The 22,408-nt window shown below is 30.4% G+C and overlaps 1 protein-coding gene and 2 long non-coding RNA genes across 7 annotated transcripts; 1 reads left to right on the top strand and 2 right to left on the bottom strand.

Moving 5' to 3' along the window:
* Positions 1-318: 318 nt before the first annotated feature.
* On the bottom strand, positions 319-6,555 carry LOC126890737 (uncharacterized). Its single transcript, XR_007700441.1, has 3 exons — positions 6,339-6,555; positions 6,105-6,253; positions 319-589 (listed from the first exon to the last, which is right to left on the bottom strand). It is a non-coding gene; the product is annotated as an uncharacterized LOC126890737 (long non-coding RNA).
* Positions 6,556-6,701: 146 nt separating this feature from the next.
* Positions 6,702-22,403, top strand: LOC126890736 (uncharacterized). 5 transcript variants are annotated; one of them, XM_050659909.1, is made up of 3 exons: positions 6,702-7,161; positions 7,275-7,394; positions 20,772-22,403. In XM_050659909.1, the coding sequence occupies exons 1-3, from the start codon at positions 7,080-7,082 to the stop codon at positions 21,956-21,958; spliced, it is 1,389 nt and encodes a 462-aa protein (XP_050515866.1). In that variant the 5' UTR covers positions 6,702-7,079; the 3' UTR covers positions 21,959-22,403. The 5 variants fall into 5 exon arrangements, 1 of the variants encoding a protein (XP_050515866.1); XR_007700437.1 differs by lacking the exon at positions 20,772-22,403 and adding an exon at positions 10,250-10,749 and having other exon boundaries at positions 7,151-7,161; positions 7,275-9,911; XR_007700440.1 differs by lacking the exons at positions 6,702-7,161; positions 20,772-22,403 and adding exons at positions 8,937-9,035; positions 10,250-10,749 and having other exon boundaries at positions 7,278-8,071.
* On the bottom strand, positions 13,074-19,003 carry LOC126890738 (uncharacterized). The gene is made up of 2 exons (XR_007700442.1): positions 18,644-19,003; positions 13,074-13,405 (listed from the first exon to the last, which is right to left on the bottom strand). It is a non-coding gene; the product is annotated as an uncharacterized LOC126890738 (long non-coding RNA).
* Positions 22,404-22,408: the final 5 nt, after the last annotated feature.

Raw genomic sequence — 22,408 nt, 5'->3', positions numbered from 1 at the left:
ATGTAGTATGTGTAATAATATGTGTAGAGCACCAATTCAAGTTAAACTTGTTGATTTTTGTGTTTGTTATTGTTTTGTATTTTTTATGACTCTGTAAGCATTGTCTATAAAATTGTACAATTTTCCATGACAATAAAGTATATTTCTATTCTAAGTTGTCTATTTCTTAAACCAAGCATTGATTATTACTACGAAATATTATTTTGTAGAAGTTGTCAAACAAATAAAATATTTGGGAATCATTATTGATAATTTATTTATCAACATTAAAAACGATTTATTGATTACAGTTAATTTATTTAATGGAAATTAAGGTAATAATAATAATAATAATGTTTATTCAACACAAATATAACAATATACATAAAATAATAAACTATAAAATCTTCATGCGACTAAAAACATATCAAAGTGTAGATATAGTTAATAAGAATAAACATAGGAAGCCACAAGAAAATAAATTTGCACGTAGCTATAGCCCAAAGTAACTCCTGTTGTTTATCCAAATCTTCACTAGTCAAAAGCCTTTAAATTAAAGTTCCAGCAGTTTTTCCTTTTTCTACATATATAAAATAGCTGGTGTTTGTTCCTAAAAACAAATACATAAATAAAAATTTTACGTTGTGTACCATAAAAATCATACAAATGTGGAAAGTACCACAAAAGTACAGTACACACTTGATACTCCGACATGCTCGGTAGTCTGACCTTTTGGTCCCATACCTGTCGGACTATCAAGGGACAACTGCATTTTAATATTAGGACAGTTATACCTATAAGGTTTAGGTTAGTTTAGTTAGTTTTATATAAGGGCAGTTGCCACAATAAGCCACAACAAAAAGGTATTAAAAGAAAAAGCTATAGATCTGAAATGGGAAGCTACTACGTTTAGTCTATATATAAATGAAAGTAAAACAAAATAATATATAGAGTGCACAAAGTAAAATCAACATGAACATCTGAAGGTAGAAAACCATACCTACGAATATGCCTCCCATTTTCACTACCCAGACTCAATAATAAATGACAACAACGCCAGTCAAGAAAAGCATGGATTCTTAGCAGCAATAAGTGATTTTATGCATACAAAGACTTGACGAAAAGTAAGTTACTAAGTCTAACATTAGAATCTACAAAACAAATCTACACATTGCAGTGATGGTTTGTGGAGAATTAAAATGAACCACGAGCTGGATAATACTAATGCAGAGCGCAGATATTGTTAGAATTGTACAATCTCAAAGACTAAATTGGCTTGATCACTCAGAAAGAATGCCAGATAATCGAGCTGTACAAGTAATCCAGAGATGGAAGCCCCAAGGAAATAGAACAAGAGGAAGGGCCCATAAAAGATGGATAGACGATATAGAGGGGGATTGTTTAATATATATATAGCTGTGTAACAGCGTAGCAAGGGGCTGCGTGCTAGACATGACATGGCTAACTTCAAGCCAGTCAACATGGTTGTCACTTGTATGATTTATTGTATGTAAGATGTTTAGTAAGTTTTATAAAAATATATAAGTTTACTCAATACTATGATTGTTTGACTTATAACCCATTAAATAAAGTAGTTTAAACATGGCGCAGTCAAACAGCTAGTTGGGTTACAGTTTACAGTCGAAAAGCTAAATTTATAGCAACTTGTACACGAGGTACCATACATAACCTACAATGGCAGTGATGGGAATAAATGTAAAATTACCACCAGATTTTGACCTGCAGGATCAAAATGCTGCAAGCGAATGGAAGTTCTGGAAGACTAGTTTCGAAGATTATTTACTAGCAACGGGACAAGACCAGTCAGCAGATAAAATGAAAATATCAATTTTAAGAAATATAATTGGGGCTGAGTCTGCCAAAATTATGTCCACATTCGAGATCCCAGAAGCCGAAAATAACAAGTATGACTTGATGATATCACTAATCGATAAGTATGTTAATCCAAGGATGAATGAATCATTTGAAAGATACAATTTTATCATGAGGGTCCAGAAAGAAGGAGAGTCGTTTGAGCAGTTTCTTACTAGTTGTAGACATTTGATTCGAACATGTAATTATAATGAAATTGATCCAGAACAAACAGCCGAAGATAAAGTTCTGAGAGACAAAATATTAATGGGCATCAGAGATCCAGTTACTAGAGAAGCTCTATTGAGAGTGGACAAACTTACCCTACAAAAAGCCATCGAATTTTGTAGAACTAGTGAACAAAGTAAGAACCAAAATTTGAAATTTCATACCGAAAGAAAAGATGTAGACATAGGAGAAGTTCGTAAAGATAGGTACCAGGGCCATAGAAATTATAATAACTCTAGAAGTAAAGCGAATACCAATGAAAAATTCAAGTGTAAAAGATGTCAATCAACTCATGGGGCCAGAGAATGTCCAGCGTATGGAAAGAAATGTAAGAAATGTGGGCTTTTAAACCATTTTGCAAAGTCGTGTAGAGTGAAGAATATTGATGTCATAGATGAAGATAGCAGTGATGGATCAGCTGATAGTTTTGTAGGAAATGTCAATAAAGTATACCAAAATGTAAGTAGTCAAAATATTTGGGATGAAATTATAGAAATTGAAAACAAGAGAATTAAAGTAAAACTTGACACAGGTGCAGATGTAAGTATAATTCCATTAAAAATTTTTAAGAAAATTGATAAACAATTTAAAATTAGGGATAATCATTATGTACTGAAAGGGTTTGAGGGTACTCAGGCTAAAACAATGGGTGTCGTAAATTTATTTTGTAAACATAAAAATAAGTATGTTTACGAGGATTTTACAATTATTAATGGGGCAACTCGAGTTCTTTTAAGTGGTAAATTATGTATTGATTTGGGGTTAGTTAAACGAATCAACAATATTGAGAGTTGTGGTACTTTAGAATTAGCAGAAAGGGATAAATTTATAAACCTTAACCCTGAAGTTTTTAGAGGTCATGGTAAATTTTGTGGTAAACATAGGATCACTACAGTAGACAATTTTGAGCCAGTAAGTTACCCACCTGTAAATGTACCTGTCGCAATTAGAGATAATTTAAAAAATGAATTAGATAAGTTGACAAAAAGAGGGGCAATTGTCAAAGTTAACGAAATTGACCCCAGGGCAAGCATAAACCGCATTGTTATTGTGGAAAAGCAAAATGGTAAGTTACGTTTATGCTTAGACCCATTAGATCTAAACAAACAAATAGTCCGCAAACCAAGAGTAGTACATAAATTGGAAGATGTTTGTGCACAAATGATAGGTAAAAAGATATTTTCTGTATTTGATCTCTCTGAAGGGTATCATCATTTAGAACTTGACGAGACATCATCATGGAAATGCTGTTTTGCAACTTCTTATGGAATTTTCAGATATAAAGTATTGCCATATGGATTATCAAATTCCCAAGATCTGTTTCAAGAAGTAGTAGAAGATAAATTTAAAGGTATAGAGAATTTATTGATTTGTCATGATGATATGATTGTTATGGGAACAACAAAAGAAGAACATGATACAACTGTTAAAAAAGTGTTAGAAAGGGCTAAAGAAGTAGGAGCAAAGTTTAATGGGGACAAATTTCAATATTGTCAAGAAGAGGTCAGATTTATGGGTCAAGTTTTTTCACATAAAGGGATGCAAATAGATCCTGACAGAGTGGAATCACTTTGTAAACTTGAAAAACCAAATAGTAAAGTAGAATTACAAAGAATTTTGGGCGCATTTAATTACGTTAGACGGTACATTCCGAACATGGCTGAACATATTCAACCTCTTTGTCAATTACTTAAAAATAATGTAGAATGGGTGTGGCTCCCGTCACATCAAAAATGTTTTGATAATTTAAAGAACATAATTTGTAAATCACCAGCGTTAGTCCCTTATGATCCTAATCAAAAAATTATTTTACAATGTGATGCATCTAAAAATGGTTTAGGTGTTTGTATGTTCCAGAAATATGATTCTATTTTAAAATTAGTAGCTTGTGCATCACGAAATATGAATGATAGTGAAATAAATTATAGTCAGACTGAGAAGGAACTATTGGCAATTTATTATGCTACTCAAAAATTTCACAATTTTATTTATAATTTTGATGTTGACGTTCAATCAGATCACAAACCTATAATCTCCATTATGAAGAAGCCAATTTCCAAAATTGGATCAGTTAGACTCCAACGTTTAAGGCTTAAACTTCTCAAGTACAGATTAAATGTATATTTTGTTCCTGGGAAAGACATACATTTTGCTGATATGCTATCTAGGTCCAGTTTAAATATAGAGACACATGACCCAGAAATGTTTGAAATGGTCCACTCAGTGAGTAAACATTTACCTATGAGCCAGGAAAAGCAATCTGAGTTAAGACTAGCTACTAGCCAGGATGAGGCATTAGCAGTAATTTTTGATTTTTATTATAATGGGTGGCCAAAAGAAAAAAATGTTCCTCAAGTGTGTAAAAAGTACTATGGTATAAGAGATTCACTGTATTTTGAAGCTGGCATCGCATTTATTGATGACAAAATAATTATTCCGAAAAAACTTAGGCTTGACATGATAAAATTGCTTCACAAAGGCCATATAGGAGTCAGTAAAACTATAAACAAAGCCAGGAGTATATATTATTGGCCAGGACTTAATGATGATGTGACAAACTATATAAAAAAATGCAGGATATGTGAGAAATACAGACCAAATAATTTTAAAGAACCAATGATGCCTCATGACATTCCCAGACTAAGATTCAATAAAGTTGGTACAGACATTTTAGAGTATGGTTCAAAAGCATATTTAGTAATTGTAGACTATTTTTCGCATTGGTTGGACATTTCAATATTAAAAGATAAAACCTCCAGTTCAGTAATCAACTCATTTCAAGATACTTTTAGTAGATTTGGATATCCAGAAATTTTAATTGCAGATAATCTACCATTTACTTCGGTAAAATGTAAAAATTATTATAGAGAAAAAGACATTACAATTATGACATGCACTCCACATTACCACCAGAGTAATGGACTTGCAGAAAAAGCAGTCAATATAAGCAAACAAATTTTAAGAAAGAGTAATGAGGAAAATGTTGATTTTAGAGATTTGGTGATGGAATATAATAATACCTGCATAATAAATCTTGATGCATCTCCAGCTCAAATTTTACAGAGCAGGATCCTGAGAGGACAATTACCAACTACAGCTAATAAATTAGAACCTACAATCCAGAAACAAGTATATAAGAATTTATGCAAAGAAAAAGAGAAATTACAAGTACGTTATGATAAGACAGCACGAAGAAAACCAGTAGAGTTTAGAAAGGGAGATAGGGTAGTAATAAGAAGTTCAAAAGATAATTATTGGCGTAAAGCAATTGTGTTAGAAAAGGCCAATGAACCTAGATCATATTGGGTGAAAAAAGAAGATAACAATAAAATTATTAGACGGAATTCACACCAAATGAAACATTCATACACCACAACACTTGAAAAAGAACTCATTTTAGAACCCGAGTTGTACCCTGATATTCAGTCACAAAGTGTTCATAAAGATACCACTCACATTAACGTAAATGATAGTGTTAATAAAACCATTAGTTGCCCAAGCCCAAATGTAAAATCAGTACCTACATTGAGTCATAAAGTCAACCCAAATATTGAGACTTTTAACAGTTATAAGACGAGAGTTGGTCGTAATATAAAGACCCCTTATAGATATCGATCTTAGGGGGAAGGTGTTTAATATATATAGCTGTGTAACAGCGTAGCAAGGGGCTGCGTGCTAGACATGACATGGCTAACTTCAAGCCAGTCAACATGGTTGTCACTTGTATGATTTATTGTATGTAAGATGTTTAGTAAGTTTTATAAAAATATATAAGTTTACTCAATACTATGATTGTTTGACTTATAACCCATTAAATAAAGTAGTTTAAACAGGGATCTTAAAACCATGAACATCAGAAAAGTATCTGGCAGGGCAGAATGTTGTTAAGCACACCAAGACTCACAAAGGGTTGTAGCAGCATTAGAAAAAGATTGAAGGACAGTTTAGGCTATATGCATTAAAACATGGTGAGCTTTGCATCTAACCATATTGTAATAAACTATATCTTAATATCTTATACTTACATGGTCCAGAGAAGTCTCTTCATTATTTTCTTTACATTTACTTCTTTCATCAGCTCTTCTCTTGCATTCTAGATCACCTTTTCTTTTTATTGCCTGCTTTGGTAACCCATGTTTTAGTTTGGAATATCTTTTTAAAGTGGCTGGCTTTCCTAATAATTAAGTTTGAATTATTACTTAGGTACATCTTTATTATTGTAGACATTTTTTAAAAACCTTATTAATTGAATTACTTACCACTTTTATACAATGTTTATTGCATATTCTTTCATATTTTAATTTTAGTTCTGTTCTCCTTATGGCTTTTACATATCCATTCCATTAATCCATTGCTCCCGACTTTGTTTTCAGTTAGATTTACATTTATTTATTTATTTAAAAGATAATTTGTCAATTGTCAAATTGGTGTCAAATATTGAGATTTTAGTGACTTGGCAACGTTGGATCAAGTGTGCGAATTAAGGTTTCGTCAGCAGTAGCTGTCAGACGTCACCGCTGGAAGTCAGCCGCTGAGGGATTTACTAAGCTTTCCCTATCACGGCTGGATACAACCACTCAGCCGATTTCTGCTGACAGTCAGCCGCTATGGTCGTCCGAACGCACCCATGGTTAACTCGCGTCTAGAAATTATAAAATATTTTGGCTCCTTGGCTTCCACAAGGTCAAAGTTGTGACAGTTCTATGAGAATGTAAAATAAAATGCCGCGAAATTCAAATATGTTTAATAAGGTTATGTTTCAACTGTTGACATTATTTGAAATATTGATGTAATATTTGTGCTGATTAAATTTGTATGTCTTATTAGTAAATAATATTTGTGCTGAATTAATGTTACAAGACATTCATAATATAAATTGCTGTCAGAGTAATCTAGTAGATGTTCTTAAACTATATAAGGCCTACAATATTTTGAGATTATTATTTACTATAAATCTTCATATTATTTTAAAACTATTTCGGCTAAAATAGGAATATATAATGGAACATATATGCACGGAGTGTACGCTCACATTCTCAAAACATTCTAATTTAAGAAGTCACCTGAAAACGTTTCATCCTGGTAAGTTGTTTTTGATTAATAACAATCCACTGGATATCTATGCAATCTACAAACTTGAAGACTTCTCGTTGTTATATCTACAATTTGATGATTCCTAATTCTTGTAATTTTAGATAAACTGGACATAATTGCACCCAACAAAACATTTAAATCTATTGTACTTTGTAACAAATGTCCCAAAAGGTTCTCTAAATATTCCAATTTAAAAAGGCATGTCACTAAGTTTCATCCAGGTGAGGACAAAACTTCTATTTAGTGCTTTTTGGCTATTATTGTATCCGCTGGGAGCGTTAACTTTGACACATGGTCACGTGGTACACTGTGGCTGTTTGTGGGACGATCTTATGTGTATTCCTTATGGGTGAATTCCAAAAACAAGAGATTATTTAAAATATTACTATTAATTTTGTACAATTGTATCAGTACATCATAAGAAATTTTATATAAATACTATATATAGTAGAAATTGTCTGATATAATACATAAATATAATTTCGATATACAAACTTACGAAGAGATTTTTAGGTTAACAGTAACAGCCGTAATGTGAGGTTACGACTGTCAAGGACTTCGTAAATGGAAACAAAAGTTGCAAAGCCAGAATTTGCTCAATCTCAAAGCCTTTTTAATTCCTATAAAGTTGAAATGTTGCTTCCTCTGCAGCTTTTTCTGCTTAAGTATAGTGTTTTTAACATAATACCACCATAATTCGGTCTTAAATTTCTATGAAATATAGTTTTTTAGTGATATTCACCAAGCAAAGTTTACAAACTGGTGAACTATTCTATTTTGTATAATAAAAATGGTAATGTGCTTTGTCCCGGATTGTACAAAATATTGTGAAAGAGGGATATGTAGATTCTTTGTTGTTCCAAAAGATCTGGTTGCAAAGAAGAATTTCATTACTAAGGTAAGAAAATATAGTGAAGAGGAAGAATTGAATTTATCATTTTATATGATTCACACACGGAAAGAATCTGTCTATTCTTTGTTGGTTTGCTCTTGCCACTTTGTGAATTCTGACCAACAATTTTTGTGCACAACAAAGCCAAAGGTTTTTTGACAGACAATCAACTTTTACATCCAAATTAAATGAGTAAAGTAAGTCATTTTACTTGAATATCTGTGTTGAAATATCTGTTACAATGCTGTAGAGGGCAAATCTACTTTATAGAATTTATTTTCAAGGACCCATTCTGCATATAGAGGTCCTCTCATTTCGCTGAGTTGATTTTCATTTTAGTATGATAATATATTTGTTGGTCCATTTATATTTTCTTTGTCCGCCTAGTTCATAAATTCTCAATTTTATGATGTAGATAGTGATGCCCGATTGAAATTCCAAAATTTATTTCCATTATCTCAAATATACTAAATTTACAATTAAGATGCAGTAAAATTAAACAAACCAAGACACGTTAAATGCTGCTAATAAGAGCACTCCTGAATCATAATTTACAATGTATATACACTGTAAATCCCAAATCATTATTTCCAAAGTTTATACATTGTAAATTATAATTCACAAGTGCTCCTTGTAGCATTTAACGTGTCTTGGTTTGTTTATTTTTACTGCATCTTGATTGTAAATTTAGTATAGTATTTATTGAGAAAATACTATTTTAGCTTGCCATTTTCATTATAAATTATTTCCAGTAAAACAGTCATTCTCTTTAGATATTTTATTCCAAAACATATTTATTAAGTGCTTAATTTTTTGTAATTTTGTCTTAATAGAAATACCTACTTCTTTATCTGTTAATATTGACCTTCAGGTAATTTCTTTTGCTCATATAAATACGATGTTATGTGCTGGTCTCACTCAGGTTCATTTGTATAGGCTCTGCCAAGTGAAACCTAAACAAACCTAGTTGGTAAGTAGGTTTTCTGATTTTATTGCTTAATTCTCTGTTCACATTTTTGTTAATTGACTAACTCATTTGCATAATACAGTAGAACCCCGAGTATCTGTGTATGGATTATCCGGGCTGCGGATTATCTGTGCTATGATTTTTTATTACAAAAATTGTATTTTTGAGTTTTTATCAAAATATTGTCACTGTAAATCACTCAACAGAACCTCTATACGCGGAGAAAATTACTCATAATGAAAGATTTATTTTTTCTGTTATCTTTTTATGGTAGTTACATATATACTCGTACATACATATGTATCTATTCTACATAAGTAATGCATGTTCGGATTATCCGTGCTTTTCAATTATCCGTGCCGAGGTCTGGTCCCGAGGAGCACGGATAATCGGGGTTCTACTGTATATTTGTTTGATTATTTCATTCATAGGAGATTCTGACCAATAGAAAACTACAGAAATTTGAATTAAATTGATAATTTTTGATAATTGCCCGTTGTTAAGTATATTACGTCAGAGATGCCCTTCGTTGCTACGGACATTAATGACAATTAATGGTTTAAAAATTATAGATAGATAGATAAAAGTTATAACTTTCAATCGTCAAATATTCATAAAAACTTTGTGTTTAATTGTACTAATTTGTACTTACATAAATAAATTACAATAAAATTTTGGTTTTGAACAGTTTTATTCATGAAATAATCGCAACAAATTGCACTCGAACTCTAAAATTAATATAGAATTTTTGCCCTTGTGACACAATTTCACTCGCCTTTGGCTTGTGAAATTAAAACTGTCAAAGTGTCACTCGGGAAAAATTCAATAATTTTAGAGCTTTTGTGCAATTACTACTGATAATTTCATTTATCCAATTAGGTAAAGAAAATATTTGTGGGGTATTTATTTTCTGTTAATGCTAATTTATTGATATATCAGCAGTTATGTTAAATAATAATTTCTCAAGTTTCATTTATTGGTTTAAAAATTTTTTAATTTTATAGAAATATTTGGAATTCAATTAATTTAACAGAAAAGTTTATTTTCTGATTAAGGGGTGTTTCAATTAAAATATTTGTTATAACTTTTAGTTCAAAAGTAACCTGTAAATTTTTCTGTACTGCCTACAGGGTATATTAAGGTTTTGTTGGCTTGGGTGGTAGGGGCCCTTCATAAATTTATGCTGTGTGTTCTCTACATCTGAATTTCTCTTTTAGGCACCCAGGAGAAGGGCATGGCCCTATTTCAAATATGAGTATTATAGAAAATTAACAGTTCCCCAGGCAACCATCCAATGAGAATCGTAGAAAAAGTAACAGTTCCCTACGCAACTATCCAATGAAAATCTTAAGGCCATAATGAATTGTATCACCCGAATGTCATTCTCTAGGGGTGAGCAAGTCTCTCAGGCTGGGTTAATTCACCATTGCCTACTTGCAAGAGCAATTGTCAACATTTCTACAGTTCCACAGGTGACCATATTGTCTCTTTTTGGACATACCATCTGACACCCTCTGAAGAAGATCTTGGGGTGTAAATAACCCAGGACAGCACCGGAAGAAGCCGTCAGACCACAAGCTAAATTTCTTATTAAAATCTATAGCTTGCCTATAAACAGAGACAAACTATTTTTATATAAAATAACTTTATTAGTTCTAAAATGTAGATCTTGAATTGTGACCATAATAAAATGAGAAAATAAAGTGTTTATACCGAATTTCATTCCTTTTTACTTTACTGATGCAGAGGAGCAGAATACAAGAACCCATAAAGGTCTCTCAGGCTCGCTGTGTTATGTTGAATTTGTTTCTTGGTCCAATGTTGGCACTTGGAAATGAATTCAATATCTCATCATCAATATGATCACGACAATGTATTGAAATTTTGTAGAAATCAAATTCAAAATGTGAAAAATGAAACATTAGTCAGTACTTTCCAGGAGGCCTTTACCAGGACCCATTACCTCTTGTTGCAAATCCACCTACTTCTCCAGTGAGAAGTGAAGAAAAAAGTAAACCCGGCACTGCCAATGAAGCTACTCAGTTTCTACTCCTTTGGTTGCAACTATGGAAGCTGAAAATGACTTTTTGTAGAATGTCAAAGTACTTCAAGAAGCAGTAAATATTGCAAAGTAGTTGTCTTCTTGTTTTTCATTTAGATGTATTGAAAGTAGTGATGAAAAAAATTGTGCTTTATATAGTTTGTCCGCTCTAACTTTTCCCATGCGGCACAACTTTTCTGTTTTGACTTAATTTTCAAACAAATTAAGTTGAAACCTAAAGTGAAACGAACGTCGATGTGTATATACATTTTGTATATTATTTATACTATATACTACACACATCAGCATACGGTTCACTTTAGGTTTTGACTTAATTTGTTTGAAAATAAGTCGTGACGCATGGGAAAAGTTAGAGTGGACGAACTATACTGGTTTATTTATTTATTTATCAACGGGCAATCACCCAATTAAAATACATTGTAAACATTAATCACAGGAGATTTATAACCTAACCTAAAGTAAATTTAAAAATTTTAATCATACAAACTAGGAACATTAAGTAAATAACAAACATTAACAAAAAATGTACAAAACACAAGGTTTATCATACAAATATGTATTTATGTGTTTATAATGAGTTTAGACTGATGTCAATTAATTGTTATCAAGATTGAGCTGTGGTCAATGTACCTAAAATTGATCCGTTTCTATTTACATTAATGAAATTGAAACTAAATCTTGTGAATGAAGATTTAGGCATTATATTTAAAATTTCAATGAGGATTTCATCCTACTGAACCTGGTTTAAACATGCTACATGAAATATTATTTCAAAATATTATGAAAGGATATTCACAGCAGGAATAAAAATAACTTATTGCATGCCAACATGATTCAAAAATTTTATAAATTGTAGAATAATTTTAGACTGCACAAAAATCTATTGTAACTAACCAAAAAATTGGAAAAACAGATAGAGTAACATATAGCTCATATAATCATATAAATACTTTAAAATGTCTAATTGGAGTGGCTCCCAATGGAGTAGTTACTTATGCAAGTAAGGTTCACTATTTGACAAGAAGATAGTAAAAAATTTAGTATGTATATTACAGCAGATGGTGTCAGGTGATTTAATAATTGCTGATAAATGATTTTTGGTTTCCCATTTGGTTCCTTCAGGTGTAAGTTCAAAAAATAGACCACCTCTAACAACTGCTCAATTTACACCAAACCAATAATTGCTAAAGGAAGAATACATGTCAGAAAAATCATAGCATATGATTTGACTTTAAAAAACACATGCAATGATTACAGCAACATTCTCATGTTAGTGGTCCCACAGTAAATCACTAGAAAAAACTCCATTATACCATCCCGAAAGTATGGGTCATTCTATGAATATACAACTCTCTTGGATTATCTCGATTACGAATATTTTACTGTACAAAATATGAAGAACGAAAGTAAATTGAAAATTACATTGTTGTTTATGGGAATAATTACTAGAGCCATTTACTTTCGTACTTATGTCGCACAGTAAAATATTCGTTGTTGAGATAATCCAAGAGAGTCATATATTCGTTGAATGGCCCATATTTGATCTTACATTTAGTTTACTCTCAAAATTAACACCAAAGTCTGATTTTATATGTATGTTATTTTAAAATATAAATTAGGTATCCTTGATATGTTATTGACTTACTAATCATGGTACATATTTTCTTTCTATTGATTTACTCTTTTAATATGGGTAACCACATCCACTTAGGAATTTGCAACCCAATTGGGTTCAGTAACATAATTAGAGTCACTTCTTTGATTTTTCTTTTTATCATTCATTATGGAAGTAAATATTGTAGAATCAAAATGAGTGAATGAATTAATTCAATGAGCTATATAGTTAATTAGTTTCAAGTAACAGTTTAAAATCAAAAGTATTTTATGCATGTAATCGGGAAAATAAAAATAATAAATTTCTATTTTTGCTATCTTCAATAATATGTATATGTTTAGATACATAAAATAAACAAAAAATGTAATTGTAAAGTGCTTTATTTCCACATAAAAATGGTATATACTTATTTATTCAAATAAAATGTTTTTAATCATTTTATATTGTGTTCCCAGCATTCTTCAATACCGACATCATATATGATCGATTCTGAAGGCATCCAGATCACTAGGTGGCACACCTTCCTTTTTATTAATTATAAGTTGCCTTGAATTTGGTTGTAATAATTGTGCTTTGTGTTCAGTACTCATTTTTTTTCTTTCATTAAAATATATGATATAGTCCCTATAAAACATATCATTAACCAATGATTTGGACTCTTCTTTGTTCTTTTCCAAATTTTATGGCCTTTATATTCTGAAAAAATAAAAAGAAATATACTTTTATTTTACCTACTTTTAAATCACTTTATTGTCTTTTATTTATTTATTTCACTCTGAAGCAACAGTTTGAAGCCTCATCGAAAGATCAGTTGTTCAAACTTTGCTCAGATTTCATTTCTTTATTGTGGAATGTTGAAGATGATGTGTCAACACATATTGCAAAGTTAAAACGAATTTTCAATTAGCTAAATAATGGGCTTGAAATGAAGCAACTAAGTAAAGTACCAGATGTAATGATTATATATCCAAAATTCTACATTATTTTACCTGGTCAGTATGAAAGCTAGCTTATAATTAACAATGCAGTGCATGTAAACAATGATTTAAGTTGTTAAAGATGTTCAAAATGTATCTACTCGTTCCACAATAACGGTATATTATTAAAATATTTTTATCATTTTTTCTTTTCTCGATTATTAGTTTTTATTGTATAGTATATAAATTAATCTAATCACTGAATACATAGATAGTGAAAAAAATTAATTACATTAATGAATAATTTACGTGATTTTACAAATAAATAACTTCTATTCAAAAATTGAACGGAAATATGATCTAGTTCTCATTCATTGCTGATGACGACATTGCTGTCAACTTATGTTTACATCTACTGCATTGCTTATGTGATTTTACTATATGCTTATACAGGGTGTTTCATTGGGAAAGTAACATACGTTAACTGTAGAAAGGGGACACTTAGGCGGTCTCAAAAATACCATACTTAATGGGTCTTACTCCATTAATAACAAAGATACTGGGTGTTTTATCTATTTTGCCATTTTCTTAATTGGTTCATAACTTTTTAACCACACTGTATATTTATTTGATATTTGGCAGGCAAATATAATTTAAGGTGTACAATAAATTAATTTATTTACAAATGTAAAAAATCCAGGCCCGGATTAAAAAATATTAGAAAAATGTTACGACCCAAAATCGACTTAAATTAGATTAAATTAGTAGATTAATTTTTTTTTAAATAAATTTTTTAGTTGAAAAGAGAATGAAAAACTAAATTCAGTGGTATACTTTGAATTTTTGGCAAAATGATTTTTCTGGTCAAATTTTGAATTTGAATTCTGAAATTATGTGAATTGAGAGAGCTCAAGTACAAAAAAAAATTTAATACAACTTACAACTTGTTAACCGCACTGTATATTTATTTTATATTTAACACGCGAATATTCTTTTAGGTGTTGAATCAATTATTTTATTTACAATTATAAAAAATCCATAGTCCTGTCGCCAGGGGGGGTACAACGGCCTCCTTAATTCAGATGGACTTACCCAAGTTTTTTTTATATATTTTGACCCGCAGAATACGAATTTTTTGGGTAACAGTTGATCCGGATGTCGATAAGATTGTTATAGACAAAGAACTTGAGGAATTACATAACAGCGATTTCTCGCAAAACAAAACATCTTTTTGTATTTTTTGGGTCATTTTAAGCAAAAAATATTCCTACAAGTTTTTTCGTAGAATGCATAGTTTTCGAGATAACCGCGGTTAAACTTTCAAAAAATCGAAAAATTGTAAATTTTAAACCCGAATAACTTTTGATTAAAAAATAAAGTAGCAATTCTGCTTACCGCATTTGAAAGTTTAAGTCAAATTATATCGGTTTTGATTATTTGCATTGCTAAAAATTTATTATTTTATTGTTAAACAAAGCTGTAAACTGTAGTAAACACCTAGTATGTGAGTGATGTTTTCTATGATTTCTCATTTAAAATCGAACGAGTAGGTAGAGTAGCTACAAGTGCAAGCGAGGCAATTTCTACGTAGCATGCGGTAAAACGCATGTATTAGGCACGGAAAACCTATGTGTTTATAGATTAGTTTAACAATAAAAAAATTAATTTTTAGCAATGCAAATAATCAAAACCGATATAATTTGACTTAAACTTTCAAATGCGGTAAGCAGAATTGCTACTTTATTTTTTAATCAAAAGTTATTCGGGTTCAAAAATTGCAATTTTTCGATTTTTTGAAAGTTCAACCGCGATTATCTCGAAAACTATGCATTCTACGAAAAAACTTGTAGGAATATTTTTTGCTTAAAATGACCCAAAAAATACAAAAATATGTTTTGTTTTGCGAGAAATCACTGTTATGTAATTCCTCAAGTTCTTTGTCTATAACAATCTTATCGACATCCGGATCAACTGTTACCCAAAAAATTCGTATTCTACGGGTCAAAATATATAAAAAAAAACTTGGGTAAGTCCATCTGAATTAAGGAGCCCGTTGTACCCCCCCTGGCGACAGGACTACCAGGTCCGGATTAAAAAATATTGCAAAAATGTTCCGACCCAAAAAAACACCCTGTATATTAAATTTTTTTAAAATGGATTTTGCATTTGATAAGAGGATGAAAAACTAAATTTAGTGGTATACTTTAAATTTTCGGCAAAATGATTTTTCTGATAAAATTTTGAATTTGAATTCTGAAATTATGTCAATTGGGAAGCTCTAAGTGGAAAAAATTAAAATGCGACTTAATTTTAATTAATACCATTATTTAATCTAAATTGGTAAAATGTTAAAACATTTCAGTGTTTTTTTATTATCTGTGACAAATAGTTTATGGCGAATATTCATCTTTAAATAATGAATAAATAATAAAGAGTCAATAAAGAATACATCACTTTAATCAACAAAGTATCTAAAAATTATAACAAAACAGAGAAAATGTGCAGCATAACTATTTAAAACTAAAGTACTTATTCAAAATTACCACCATCAAAAATTATTGTTATGTGTCAAAATGTTAATATTTTACCAATTTAGATTAAATAATGGTATTAATTAAAATTAAATCATATTTTATTTTTTTTTTACTTTGAGCTTCGCAATTCACATAATTTCAAAATTCAAATTAAAAATTTTACCAGAAAAATTATTTTGCCGAAAATTCAAAGTATACCATTAAATTTAGTTTTTCAGCCTCTTTTCAAATGCAAAATCCATTTTAAAAAAATTTAATATACAGGGTGTTTTTTTTTGGGTCGGAACATTTATACAATATTTTTTAATCCGGACCTGGATTTTTTATTTGTAAATAAATTAATTGACTGGACACCACAAAGAATATTCGCGTGTTAAATATAAAATGAATATACAGTGCGGTTGACAAGTTCTAAGCTGTATTTCAATTTTCTTCTACTTGGAGCTCTCGAAATTCACATAATTTCAGAATTTAAATTCAAAATTTGACCAGAAAAATCATTTTGCCAAAAATTCAAAGTATACCACTAAATTTAGTTTTTTATCCTCTTTTCAAATGCAAAATCTATTCTAAAAAAATTTAATGTACAGGGTGTTGTTTTTGGGTTGGAATATTTTTCCAATGTTTTTTAATCCGGACTTGGATTTTTACAATTGTAAATAATTTAATTTATTGTACACCCTAAACGATATTTGCGTGCCAAATATAAAATAAATATACAGTGTGGTTAAAAAGTTATGAACCAATTAAGAAAATGGCAAAATAGACAGTACCAGATGTACCAGAACAGTACAGAAGAAACCAAAGAATATATTACAAGAGGACGACAATTAAAAAGACATCTACAATTTAAAAAGAGGAAACAAAATATAGAAAAAATTGAAAGACTAGAAGAACATGAACAAAACATGAAATAAAACTATTCTATAAGGAAGTAAATCTTGAAAAAAAAAGGTTTCCAACCAAGAACAAAATTATACAAAGACAAAAATGGTGACCTAATAGCAGACAAAAAAGCAGTGCTAAAATGAAGGAGAGAACATTTCAAAGAACTGTTGGATAGACAACTAAGATAACAACTAGAAGAGCTAAGATTAGTCGGAGAGGCTGAAGTAGACCAATATGCACTAAGACCAAAATACAAGATGTAATAAAAAAATGAAAAATATCAAGGTCCCAGGATGCGATACAATAACAGTAGAAATATTAAAATATGGAGGACATAGAATATAGAGTGAAATATCAAAGTTAATACTAGAGATATGGACAACTCTACACAAATAAATAGACTAAAAATTAGAACTCCTCTTGAGTTGCCATTTAGAATGTACATGTTTTAAAAATGAAAAAAGATATGGACCACAGAAATAATGCCGGAACAATGGAAAGTTGCAGTGATATGCCCTATAAATAAGAAGGGAGATAAGTTAGATTGCAATAATCACTAGGGAACATCACTACTAAACGTTTGATACAAAATATTGGAAGAAAGACTAAATAGTATAATGGACCAAACAACAGGGGATTATCAAGAAGGATTCAGAAAAGGCAGGTCAACTATACATCAAATATTTACAGTAAGGCAAATGCTGGAAGAATTCTACAAGAGGAATACTGAACTACATAATCACTTTTAAACAAGCATATGACTCAGTAATTAGAAAGGAATTATATAGCTAAATGCAAGAGGTAAATGTGTCAAAAAAAACTAATCAGATTAGTAAAACTATGCCTAGCCAACACCAAGGCAAAAGTAAGGATCCGAAATCAACTTTCCGATGAATTTAACATTAATGAAGGTCTAACACAAGGGGATGTGCTGTCAACAATACTTTTTAACCTTGCGTTGGAACAAGTAATCAGGAAAACTCCTATAGATAGGAGAGGTACAATATTTACAAAGTTCAATCAAGTCGTTACTTAGGCAGATGATATAGACATAATCAGTTGTTCACATAATCGCATTAAAAGACATAGAAAAAATTTATACATGTTTTAAAGAAGCGGCACAGACTATAGGCTAGAAGTTAATGTCTCAAAGACAAAGTACATGATAACAAAAATACAAAAAGTACTTAGAAAATAATAAACGGGAAGAGACCGAGAAGTAGGCCTAGAAAGAGATGGATTGATGGTATTCACTAGGATTTGAAAGACCTAGAAATATGAGAATGGGAAAAAATGCAAAAGAAAGGAAAACATGGGCAACTGTAGTAGTCAAGCAAGCAATACACATAACGCCGAAAAGACCTCCTTAAAAAAGAATAAAGAAAGTAATATATTATGTTAGATAAATAACGTTTATAGAACTTTTGAAGTGTTATGCGTGTAGCTGGCCTTTGCCTTGCAAAACTTTAGAGCCTAGTAGCCTAGAAACCCTAACGGGCGACCATGGCCCTCCATGGGCTGGTAGTGCTAGTGCTCACCGATGATGATTTAATTTAATAATTATAGATAAAAGTATAAAAGTGAGGTTAACATACTTTTGTCTTCGAATAGCATTAATCCATTTTTTTCTTTGATCCTGCCTATATTTGGATGTAGGAAAGCGAAAGAATTTCATTCCACTGTTTCTCCATGTAAAATGACAGTCAAAAACGACACAAGAACCGTGATGTGGCATTTTAAAAAAATTAACGGAATATTTTGATAAGCCAGAAGCCAGCAGTACACGGCAGGTGACGGTGTTGCCAGAGAAATTTTTATAAATTCACTCATGCACTGGAATATTGACACAAAATGTACTAAACCAACACATTTTGTACAAAAACTTAAAAAAACGTCATTTAATGTTATTTGAAGCAAATTTCTTATATCACAAAATTTTAGATTTTTACTTTAGATACTTTAGGGCCAGTTGTTCAATCAGTAGTTAACTCATGGATTAAGTAAACTTTAATTAAATTTAATCTAAAGATTATTTTTTAAGAAGTTGTTCAATGTTAGTTAACTTTCGGATTTATTAAACCCGAGTACTGAAGCGGCGACAACGTTGCCAGTTATTAATTAACGACTTGGAACAAACTTTATCATGAAAATTGTACATAAAAATGTGTTCTGTGTTATAAAGTTAATGATTTTTGACATGTAGTCTTTAGTACATGTCAACTACTACTGACAGAGATTTTAATTTACATTATTAAACATATTTAAAATGGAAGAAAGTATTAAAAGTACAACTGCTAACTTTGCGTAAAAAATAGTTATTTATGATATAAGTGTTAAAAGTACACATTTAAGGCACGCATGTGAAAGTTTGCAGAATTTGCGAAGCGAGTTCTGCAATTCACATGAGTGCCTTAAAATTTTTTATTTTGTAACACGCATATCATACAATATTTTTTCTACAAACGTAATTACAGGACAATATCTACAAAAAATTTTACTTGAACTTGACTGATATTCCATTTTTATATTTTTTTGACATTGCATCAAAATTCAAATTCAAATTCAAAATATCTTTTATTAAAAAAATTGTAAACAACACACTTACAGCAAATTGTCACAATTGAATAATAAGTGTCTAATATACATACAAAATTAAAATTACAACTACTATGAGTTAAAAGTTAAAATATGTGTTTTTAAAATTCATACACGGTCTATACGGTCAATACGAACTGCAGTGCTATAAAAATTTTAAAGCACTAGTGCCTTAAGTAGCATTTTTAACGCTCGTATGGAGTGCTAAAAATTGCATTTTTAACACGGTTGTAAAAAAACATGTTTAAATAGTAATGTTAATTTTTTAGCTTATAAAAATATTCTTATTCCTTCACAAAAATTTCATTAAAAGTTTTTCCAATTTGTTTTTACCTTATTTTTACACATAATGAAAAAAGCGAAACTTCTGGAAATATGTATTTATAAATAATTAATAATTATCATGCATACATTTGTAGAAAGCATAAGTACCTATACACTGAGAGATCTAATTTATTTTTGTACTAATATAAATTTTTTAAGAAACACATTTTTTTGAAGACAAAAAAATTATATTAAAAACAGCTAAGAAATATTCGTCCTCTGTCATATCTCTGTCATCAAAATAAAAGAGAAATAACCATTATTATTAGAGACACGAAATTGTAATAGATTATTACTGCATTATTACTGCAAATCTTATCTACGACTGAAAATTTATAGAAAGAACAATTCAAAATACATACATATCTAGCTAGTGCAATAACTATGGTTGTTCCAATTTGGAATTTTCTTGAAAATCTTTAATTTAAAACCAGAAAGTAAGGTTACAAATCTTTAGTTAACACCGTTAATCCTTCGATTTTGAGCGATTAAGATAATCTCTAGTTAACAGATGGTTAAGTGTTAAACTTGCATTGAACAACGCAATATTACGTTTAATTGAAAATTATTTTTAATCTGAAGATAATCTCCAATTGAACAATCGGCCCTAGTATCACAAGTTTGGTTGTTATATTATTTGTTTCAAATTGGTACAATTGTACGAACTCTGGCAACGCTAATTTGTGGGACGGAGCTTCCAATTTTCGCCACCATGAGAAGGACGATCGACATGCTTATCCCCACCATGTCAACCCTCCCAGCGGATACAGGAATCAATAGCGAACATATTTTATTTTATTTCAGAAAATATCAACGAGCTGACTTCATCTAAGATTTGCCCATATCAATGCAGTGAATGCCAGAAAAAGTTTTCACATTTACAAAATCTTAGAAAACATAAAAAAATTCATGCAAAAGACAGTAATATTGGAAAAAAGCAACAAAACTTCAAGTGCAGTTTGTGTAACTACGAAAATTCTATAAAATCCAATTTAATTCTTCATTTCGAAGAATATCATGCCATTAAAATAGAGCAACAAGATCTTCACTTTTCTAGTGAACTAGAATTTCAAAAATGGAAAACTGACATGGAAAAAAAAGAATTTTCTTCATATGTCACATACAGTCATCCATATACGACTGCAGAGGGCATTAAGAAACAGAGTTATATTTGCCATCGTTCAGGTTTTTATGTGAAAAAGGGTAAGGATATGCGATATTTAAAAACCAAAGGAAGCAGAAAAATTAATGGAATATGTCCTTCTCGATTGAAAGTTTGTATTTTACCAGAAAATGGCAATGTTAAAATTAATTTTATACAAACTCACATTGGTCATGACAATGACTTGGATCATTTGAATATTACTAAAAATGGAAAAATAGAAATAGCTAGTAAAATTGCTTCGAAAATTCCTCTTGTTTCCATATTAGATGAGATTAGAGATTCTGTAACTAATAATAAGTTGGAAAGGATGCATATCTTAACAAGAAAAGATCTTCATAATATATCACAAACTTTTAATTTAAATTCTGATGGAATTCGCCATAAAAATGAAGTTATAAGTATTGAATCCTGGATTGAAGAAGCCAAGAATAGTGGAATAATTTTATATTACAAGCCACAAGGGGCTTTATGTAATGATTTTCCTTGTTTAAAAAATGAAGATTTTCTTTTAATTGTTATGCATCCTGGTCAACTGGAAGTGTTAGACAAATACTCAGAAGATGTAATTTGTATCGACGGAACACATGGACTTAATGCTCATGATTTTGAACTTACTACATTGTTAATATTGGATGATATGAGGGAGGGATTTCCTTGTTGTTTTATGATTGGAAATCGGTCTGATGAGGAAATAATGACTATTTTTTTCATGAAGATAAAAGAAAATTTAGGAAGAGTAATCAAACCCATGGTTTTCATGTCAGACATGGCCCAATATTACTATAATGCATGGCTCCAAATTATGACTCCAGCTAAATTCAGGTAGAAAACTATGCAATATATTCTTATTTTTAAACGCTTTTATTTAGTTCAATAGTTTTCGTCAAATCTTTAGACGTTAATTTGACTGCCTTTTCTCCAATGCAAATGAATGAAAATTTGCAGACATATGCATTTGCGGGAACAATACACGAATAGTTCACTGTCAGAATTCAATTAAGTTTTTAAGAAGATGTAGAAACAACAATTTAATACCAAAGGGCTTGAGGTTACGGCCAGCATATTCAAGCAGAAGACTTCGAAATATTCTACATAGAGCCAGTTTATCGATGATTCGGGAAAGGTTACAATTTCATAGGTCAAATTTATTTTTTATCGAACAAGACATCGTAAGTATTGAAGATTTGCTTTTTGGAATGATATCAAATTCTGATTTTGATCGAATTACTTTTAGTTTACAAATAATTTATCAAAATTCATACCAAAAACAAAGAAA

Source organism: Diabrotica virgifera, chromosome 8 (genome assembly GCF_917563875.1).
Source record: "Diabrotica virgifera virgifera chromosome 8, PGI_DIABVI_V3a".
Lineage (NCBI taxonomy): Eukaryota > Metazoa > Arthropoda > Insecta > Coleoptera > Chrysomelidae > Diabrotica > Diabrotica virgifera.
Note: the sequence above shows the minus strand (reverse complement) of the source record. Positions and strands in the feature narration are given on the sequence as shown.

Bases quoted from the DNA above. Each gene is read 5' to 3' on its own strand.
- LOC126890736 (XM_050659909.1), top strand. From the start codon at position 7,080: ATGGAACATATATGCACGGAGTGTACGCTCACATTCTCAAAACATTCT. The intron at 7,162-7,274 runs GTAAGTTGTTTT...TTGTAATTTTAG, and splicing joins CCTGAAAACGTTTCATCCTG to ATAAACTGGACATAATTGCA. The intron at 7,395-20,771 runs GTGAGGACAAAA...ATTTTATTTCAG, and splicing joins TGTCACTAAGTTTCATCCAG to AAAATATCAACGAGCTGACT.